Genomic DNA, 9,356 nt, shown 5'->3' with positions numbered 1-9,356 from the left:
ATTCTCTCATTTTTTAAGAGGCCTCCTTTCCCATGACCTCCTATCTGATCCATACTGCTGTCTTTGAGAACTTCCAGTAAAGATTTTGCAAGCACATCAGTGCTGCCTCAGCCAACATTCCTTTACATAAATTTTCAATTGTTATTAATGAATATTTTACACCCATCTCAGGAAGAATTATCTGTTAATGAAGCTGGGAGAGCACTGCAGTATTTACAAGAATTAGGAACTGGTGTCTTCCAATTAGATCAAAACTTCAGTAGTGTCCTTTTTGCAGGCCAAGATTCAGTATGGAAGGACCACTTCTTTGTTGTTCCCTTATTCTTCTCCAAATCGATCACAGGAAGACAGACTGCATCCAGAATCTGTTCCATGAAACACACTTCCAAAATTCCATTTTTGACGCTTCTGTTCCTGGGATGCAAGAGGTCCTAGCAAAGAGAGCAGAATCCAACTCTGGCTTTCCTTCTTTTTTCATCAGGATAAACAAAATGTCTATTGTTCCATAACAGTTAGATTATGGAGAATGAAAGCAAGTTGGAAGCCCTCCAGAAGAAATATCAAGTTTCTTCTCCAGTTTCCTCTAGGAGAAATTCTCTCCTCAGAGACGTTTTGGGACTTGTAAGGAAGAACTATACTAGTGGGAAACTAAATGGGGTGTGTGTGTTCATTTAGTGCATGTCTCCTCTATAAAGGGTTTATCAAAGTCATGTACACTATAGCATTGTTATTTAATCATATGCAAAAAGAACAGGAGGTATATCTACTGTGTCCAACAGGACATAGTAGACACAATCTATTGTATCCAAGGGGAAATTTTCTATGTAAACAAATTGCTTCAAATTCCCAAGGTGCCATTAAAGAAGCCTTTTCACTTGCAAGACACCCTTAAAACATGAGTTTTTAATCTCTTCCTGGATAGCAATTCTGCCTCTGCATCAGAAGAGCCAACTAGTGAACTAATGTTTGGCCAAAACCCAGGAGTCTTCTTGACCCAAAAGCCCTTGCTATACAAGCATTTCTAAAGGCTTATGAGAGTTAATTGTTACAGGATGAGCATGAATTAATGGATTGGGGGCATGCTTCTGAAAATTGACCAAGCTGAAACCAACTCAGAGAGCTTTACAAAGGCAGCGTACCCACAGGTGAAATTAGACTAGGAGGTGCTGTTTTTTTGTTATGGCACCAGGTTTGGGTTCTCTTTGAAGTCCACTCCCACCCAAAGTTTTCAAATTACAATGGTGGTCAGAGGAATATGGGGAAGTTAGGGGTGAGGTAAAAGGAAACAGCAAAGGAGCATGATTAGGTTTAGTCTTGACAAACCAGCACAGACACAAAAGATGTTTTTGCTCAGAAAAATACAATAAAATCATCATGCAGACATAATGCTTAAATCTCTTCTTCTCTAAGTGTGGGTATACTTTGAAATTACTCCAAGTCTGAAAATAGTGGCAGGAAAGGGGTGGATACAAAAGCAAAGAGAAAATATTATTTCCCTGTTATCTCCCCTTTCTACTCCTATCCCCTGCTGAAACAGTTCCAACTTGTGCAAACTTTACCCACAGACTAAGGCTTTCATTGTAGGGCATAAAAAGGGTATGGATCATTTGTGCCCTATAAATGTCCATCCTCTGGAAGATGCTGGGCTATGGTCCCAATACCATTTTTTTAAAATCTCAAATTCTATTCCTTTTCAGAGGGGTATCAGCAAAGCTGAAATCTGTAAAAAAAGAAATCCCGATCTCTTATATATATTGTTATGCCACAGTAGGGATTATAGAATGACAGACAGAAGCTGGAGTGAAGCAGTATAAGTGGAAAAGAGGGTTTGTTTGCACCATTAATCCACCATCATCACTCTTTACCCTGATTCCGAGTCAAAAGGCAAATTATCTCACTGCCTTAGGATTTCAAAAATCTATCTGGGATGGCATTTATATGCCATTTAATAGAGGAAATTAAAGAATTTTTGATTGTTCCGTTTCTACAGTAAAAGCTGTCATTTGTGTGGGGGAGGGGGGGGATCAGGAATATTTTCTTATCCCACTCAAATATGAATAGCAATCTGCATTCTAAGATAGATTTGGACAATCCTATGGCACTGGGATGACCCAGGACTCATATTCTAAATCTACATGAGTCAGTGTTCCTCAATAACCCAGAAAATCCATCACACATCCTTTGCCACAGCTTAAATATTCTAAAAATGTCCTTCTGGACAACCCTACTTCCGCTTTTCCATCTCCTATTTCCTCCAGTGCTTTTTGGGAGTCATAAACTGTGCTTGGTCCTGCTCTTATGTCTATCTAGGATCAGGCAAGCATGGAAGAAATACACAGCCACAGGGAAGATATCCCACTTACTTGAGGATAGGACCATGTGATGACCTACAGCCCTAGTGTGCTTGCCTACAGCCAACCCATCCATCATACTGAACAAGAATCCCCCAGTCTGTGATCAATGTGTGACAAAACAGCACACAATACAGGAACATGCTGGCATGCAAAACCGCTGTGAAAAATGTCATCAATTTCTTAATAAATTCACTGAGACCAGGATGGATGTTAATATCCTTCCAAATGCATGCCTCCTGAATTATCAAAGAATCCTAATATAGTCTTTTTATTTAGGATTCATCAAGGTTTTCTCACAGCCCATGTTTTTAGTATTTCCCTTCAAAGTATTCAGGTGTGGGATCCCAGATAGACCTCAAATATATATATTCCAGACATTTATCCTAGACTACAAAGGATGTACTTTTAGAGTTCATTTTACTGACAGAAAGGACAGCTGGATCCCATATAAGACTCAGCTCCTAGGATTTGTTTTTTGGAATCCACCACTATTATCTACTTTTACATCTCAGGGTCCTTCATTGGATTCCTCACAAAATATCACAAGAATTATTTTCTGGGATCACAGTTCTCACTTGGTTTCATTATAAATGAATCCCTGAGAGTTAATATAAACCAACAAAAGGCTGGCATTTCCATTTTTGAACTAAGTTTTCTGTCTTCACTCTTTGGGTAAAGAGAAGGGTTCTCTCCTATAGTTGCTGAAGCATATTGTCTACCAGAAGTGAGGCTAGGATGAAGGAAAGGTATCTGCCCCTGACCACTCAGGAATAATGGCTCTTCAACTTCTTGACTGTTTTCAGGAAGGAACTTTCCCAAGAAAGGATGTGAATCTCCTTTCCCATGTATGCTACACTGTTGGCTTCTTGATTTACTTCTCTGTGTCACCCAGCATCACATATTATTCCTACTACTGTCTTTCTGCAAGGAACAACAATTGGGGAGAGGAAATCTTGCAAGATAAAGACAGGCTAGTTTGACTGCAAGGCACCCATCCATCCTCAGTTTGAGTGTGCAAAGTTGGGAAGCATATTTCTTTTCTTGCAATGAAAAGGAAGTGGATCAATTTGGGTCTTGAATCAAGAATTCCCTTGGCTCTTCTCAGAGGGCAATATTACCAACATAAATACTTTGAGAAGAGTTTTCTCCTGTGAAAGTCCTTGCCCAGTGAGGTTAATCATTGAAAACAAATAGCTAATGTATTCCGTGGCTGTAGCACCTTGTGCTTTGTTGGTGTGTTCTGAGATAGGTCAGCACCAGGGGAGAAGGATAATCTACTAGTGATGCATTTTTGTTGCACCTATGAATTTTTGTTGCAAGGCAGAGGTGTGAGTAGTGGAAAAAGGATATACCACATCCGTTGTCATGGTAAAGTTTATCAAATCAGAGATAAAAGGCTATAAAAATATTTAGAAACATGGAGCCTCTTTTCTCTTCATACAAGAAAAGATCATTTTGATACCATAGAAATCAATGGGATAAGTTAGCCATGATTTAAGTCCCCATTAATTAATTGGGAGCCAAGTGCACCTTATCTAAACTGAATTTTACTCCAATCTATTTCTAGTAAAATAATAATTTCAATCTTTATAATAAAACAGAGCACCACAGAATGGTTCTCTCTATGAACATGAATGTGTCAGAATGTAGGTATCCACATCCACATTTACTTCTCTGTGCCAACTCCTTAACTAATCAATCTCAACTATAGTGACTGAAGTTCTCATGAGAACTCATTCCTTCACCTCTGGCTCTGGAGCATTTTTTGCTGTATGTTCACCCAAGAATATAAGGAAATATAGTGGTCAGAACTGGAATACAGCAGCTGCAAAAAAAAAAAAAAAATCAACCCTAAGTCATGGAGAAGAGATGATGTCAGCAAGATGGTAGGAAAACGGGCAAACCTGGTCTGCCAACCAATGCAATCAACTGATATCTATACCTTCCTCCCATCCATATGCAATTTGGATGCTTTGTTGGCAAGTCTGTTATTCTACTATGCATTACCTTATCTAGCTTAACCACTGAATGTTTTCTCAAAGAAATCCACTCTTTTTCTTTTTCCCAGGGCATTTTTCTGTTGCAAGATCATCTCAAGCTGTATCCTCCCAGCCTCTGCAGCATTCTATTATTTTCAATCTTGTTACCACATAGGTCCAATTCTAGCAGTGAGGTGTAATGTTTTCCTCATGGAATGTCATGGATCACAGCCAGTTATTTTCAGGGAAAGAGCCAAAATGGACTCAGTCCTGTAAGGGAGCACGGTATATCCTGGGAAGGAGTTGTTTGCTATTCCCCAAGTCCATATGGTGAGGTTTGTTTGGAGTTAGAACTCCTTGAAATATTAAGAAGGGTTGCAGCTACTGGTCTCCTCTCAAGCTCTTATTTTGGCATCTGCTCTTGGCCAGGGCCAGACTGTATAATTCACTTTCTTGGAAGACAACTGAAATTCTACTGAAATGTGGGGATACTCCTTGAGAACTATTGTTCTCTCCCTTCCTCACAAACAAGGGCATAGAAAATACAGAGACTCTGTAATGTATCTGCTTCATCTCACAATTCTTTCCCCAATGAAGGAAAAATTATATCCTGCATCAGCCTACAGCAATTGACAATCCTGAGCATGTGAGGATAGGCAAAGAATGCTTTAGATGTTGTTCTTGCTTTTGCATGCACAAATCTCAACAAAGATTGACAGAATAGAGAGCACAGAAGATCCTGAGTGAAACCTTAATGTGTGTTACATCTTTGACTTGACTTTGGGATCTTTTAAATGTTGCCATAAGTGCACAAGCATCAGTGACTTGAATCCCAATATAGTCTCAAATATATGCACTTGGCCTGCTCCATCATGACTAAATCTGGATTCAACCTGTTCCATGATCAGTGCTAATGCAACTGAGGTAATATTTCAGTGGCCCATCCATGTTGAGAATATGTAGACCTTTCCCAGAGGTCAAGCATGCCCACTCACAGGAGAGTGGGCTGAATGCACATTTGCTAGACAAATGCCCCCCAAACACAAAATTAGGTGACTGAAATGCTACTCCAGCTTTATGTGAACCTCTCACAGAAAATTATCTCCCATGCACTAGACTAGAGCATTGTTTGAAACAATCCTGGCAAGCACAGGAAAGAAAGGGAAGGATATAGAAGCAGAGTAATCACTCTCCCCTTCACTTTTATCAGGGAATGAGTAAAACCACTTCCTTTTTTGGAACAAAATAAAAGTAACCAAAAAGTGATGGTTAGTGTCTTAGTCTATGCCTGATAAGCATCCCTCCCCTCCTGCCTCTGCTACCTACAGGTCCAGTAGCTCCTCTAACAGTCATCCCCTTCTCTTTACCACAGAATACAATGAAAAATCTCCTCCCCACCATCTGAAGGAGTAACAGTGGTCCCTGTAACACAATAGAAACACTTCATTTCACTTAGGTTTTTTTTTTCCTGTTGAGGGTTTTTTTTTTTGTTGTAAACTTTAAGAAATGGTTTCAGTTTCTTTTGTCAGGTTTTTTTTTTCCACAGTCAGGTGGGGGAGGGTGTTAATTTGTTTGTATGGTCGATTTATCTTCCTTTTAATGAGGGAGTCACAACTTTTGTTGAGCAGATACACCTTTCCAATAATCCAAGATATCATGCAGATCTTCATCCTTGGCAAACTGGACTTTCTTTCTCAGGGCATGACCAGCTGCCATATAGACCTCCTCTCGGTGGTGCTTCTTGTAAGGTCGGAAACGCTCCCAGATCTTATGGGTGCTCTCGGAAGAGTACTCTGGGCTGGAGGAATAGCCCGAGAAGTAGTGTCTAGGTGAGAGCTGAGAATATGTAGAGTCCCGCTTGGAACGGGAGAGCGGCTTAAGAAAGGACACCCGTTGGCTTAAAGTGTCACCACTCTCTTCATAGTAGAGGGCTGGAAAGGAGTGCCGGTGTTCACTGCAGTGGTAGGAAGGTTTCACTTCTAAGTGGTGGATGGCACCTGGGGACACAAGGGGAAGACGATCCAAAGGACTGTTGAGTGGACTTCCTTTCTCAATGTACTTGGAATCTGTTTTGCTCAATGGAGGATGATCAGGTACATCAAGACTGAAAACTTTAGCACTTTTGATGGAGCCACTGGATGAGACACTGCAAGTTTTCCTTGTCACAGCAGCATCAGCACTAAGTTGACGCTGCAGGGGATGGTGAGAACTCTCTTTATATGGTGGAGAGAGAAAACTTGATCGCTCCAACCCAGCAGAAGAACTGGCTGGTATGGACTGGCATTCAAAAGCCATGTCAGAATCAATACCACCCCCTCCTCCCAAGAAGGAAGCTGAGTCCAGCTTCAGGGCATCAATGCAATTGTTGATTATCTGATTCACTTTGTCTACTTCCTTGGCAATTGTTGAGATTTCAGCTGCTGAACCTTGGCCATTATCCAGTTCATGCAGATCATCATCCCGCTGTGACCTGTCCAGCCCATCCCCACCACCGGTCCTAACCTCAATGTAATTGCCTTTTGTGGTGACCTTGGGAGTTTCCATGCCGGTTTCCATAGATTTGGATGAAGGCAACTTCTCTCCAATCATGGATGGAAGAGAGGACATCCGTGAGACAGGAATGACTGGTGGTTCTCCCAATTTCTGTGATGGGTGTACAATTGAACTGGTATCAATATCTGAACCATAGCGCATCTCCAAAATAGTTTTCTTAACATTGAGAGATTTTTGTTTTTCCTCTTGCATCCTACGCTTCCTCAAGCAATAATAGACAATGCCAAGAATAATAACCATCCCAAAAAGGCAGCCTAATATGGTCATAATATAGTGGGTAGTGGTGGATGTACTGGGTATTGGCTCTTCCCTCCCTTTACTCCTTGTGGCAAACGAGAGGCAAGTGTGGTTATAACGTTTGGAGTTGCGGATTGAAGCAACACAGAAGGTATAATCTGTGTGAGCCTTCAAGTAGGTGAGAGTGACTGATTCCTTCTTTTTCTTTAGAGTCATTACATCAGATATATAGCTGTTATTGTACTGAACCAGAACATACATCTTGCTAAAAGGGAATGGAATGGTCACCACTAAAACAGCTGAGTTGATGGATACATGCTGGAGCTTTATGCTGGGGTTAGAGGAAGAATCAGTGGTGGAAGACGCTGGAGGTTCAACAGAGAGGAAGTCCCCTGGGCTAATGCCTGAGTTTTCAGCATTGTCATCTGGATCCCTTTGAGGATCTGTTATAAACTGTGTAGGTCTGATCCTGGAGATGGGTGGAAAGGTTCCATCCCCACACATTGACTTGAAAATTGTGATGGCATTGCGGCTGTGGTGTGGCCGAGGCATCAGAAGTGGATAACCAGCAAACTCCCGGGGAGTCTCACACTGAAGGCGATCATAGTTTTTTGTGACATTGTTGAAGGCTACCAACCACATGAGGAAGCCATAGAGGTTGCAATCACAGTTGAAGGGATTCCCAGCTAGTTCACATACCATCAGGTTGTTCAAGCTGGTGAAGGTGCTTCCATCTAGCCGGCTGAGACGATTGGAAGATAGATCAATACTGATGAGGCTAGGGCATTCCATGAAAGCATTGGGGGTAACCACCTCAATCAGATTGTGCTGCACAAAGAGGAACTGAAGCCGGCCCATGCCACGCAGCATGCCCTCAGTCAGATTGCTGAGCTTATTGTAGCCCAGCTGCAGCACCTGCAAATTTGTCTGGCCCATGAAAGCTCCATCCTCAATGTAGGAAATTTCGTTTTTTGTCAGATTCAGGTCTGTCAAATTACCAAAGCGGTTCAGAGAGGAGTAGAGCACCACCTTAAGTTTGTTCTCATTCAGCCTCAGGTCATGCACAGTGCTGTTGATATGCTGGGGAATAGTTTCATAGGGTGGTTGATTCTGACTGCAGATAGCAAGCCACACATAGCCTTTGTCTCCTTCGATCAGCCAGCAGTCACAGTGGACTATCCCAGGAGCCAAAATAAGGAGCAGGGTGGCCACCCAGAATCCCAGACGGAGCATGATGGGCTTCCAGTGCCCCTGTAGGCAAAAAGGAGGAAACTCACCGCCAAAATGAAGAGAGAGAAAAATCAAAACAGCAAAAATGCCCTTGATGTTTAACAACTGAAGGGCATGAATACCCCAGTTCTGTTTGATGCCACTATCATCTTATGGGCCTGGTTTCATAGACAGATGTCAATGAAACGGAATTGGCTCTTGAGGTCAATCAGGATAAATGTTGAACTCCAAGAGGGAAATATATTTGTGTGTGAGTATATTCTCAAAGCCAAACAAAAGCCAAATATTCAACAACAAATCTTCTTTGTCTGATTCCTCTATACCCTCCTTTCAAAAACAGCATGATGTGATTAAATGTTCAAGGCAGGGCTGCCCTGGTGTCAGGAACGTTTCTAGCTGGATGCAGCTGCTTCCTCCGCTTTCTCTCTCAGTCCTCTTCAAAGTGCTTCAGAACTTCACATCAAATTTGTTAAAAAGAAAGTAAAGAGAGGAGTGGAAAGTAGGGAGGGAAAGGGAGGGAGGGAGGGAGAAAGAGAAAGGGGAAGAAAAAGGGAGAAGGAAAGAGATAGATCCATCTGTCGCTGAAATCTGGAAAGGAAACACACAAGAAATAAGGGTTATCAATTAAAGGGAAAGCTTTGAAACATCAAAAAAGGCATCTAGATTTCTTAGTCCCACAAGGATAAGGAGAAGCGGAGTGGAAAGCAATGAAGGCAGAAAAGGGGGTGAATGGAATAAATATTGTCTACTATGTTAGTACATTTTAGCAAAAGGAATCCTGGTAACCTAACTGGTAACCTAACTGTGTGTACCATTGATAGCCAGGCTGTTCTCCAGTTCTATGGTGTAATGGAGAGGCAGTTAGAGAGAACATGGACTATGGAAATATGTGAGAAGGAGAAAAAAAAAAGGATCTAAAATTATATTTTGAGTGCTTGATTTGTCCACTTCCTCCAACAAGGATTTTCAGCTGTTCCTGAAAAGAAACATCTCTGCTGCCTCA

General features: G+C 41.6%; 1 protein-coding gene across 1 annotated transcript in view; it reads right to left on the bottom strand.

Annotated features, from left to right (window-relative positions):
* Positions 1 to 5,518: 5,518 nt before the first annotated feature.
* ELFN2 (extracellular leucine rich repeat and fibronectin type III domain containing 2) overlaps positions 5,519 to 9,356 on the bottom strand; it is a 156,206-nt gene continuing 152,368 nt past the window's right edge. The window contains exon 3 of the mRNA XM_087968344.1: positions 5,519 to 8,941. Coding sequence (XP_087824470.1) covers positions 5,942 to 8,356 — 2,415 coding nt within the window. The 5' untranslated portion in view covers positions 8,357 to 8,941 and the 3' untranslated portion in view covers positions 5,519 to 5,941. The remainder of the gene's footprint in view (positions 8,942 to 9,356) is intronic.

This window comes from Notechis scutatus, chromosome 6 (assembly GCF_049901735.1).
Source record: "Notechis scutatus isolate UNSWTSFEM ecotype Mainland chromosome 6, rNotScu1.2, whole genome shotgun sequence".
NCBI classification, from domain to species: domain Eukaryota; kingdom Metazoa; phylum Chordata; class Lepidosauria; order Squamata; family Elapidae; genus Notechis; species Notechis scutatus.
This window is presented reverse-complemented; position numbering and strand designations above follow the sequence as displayed.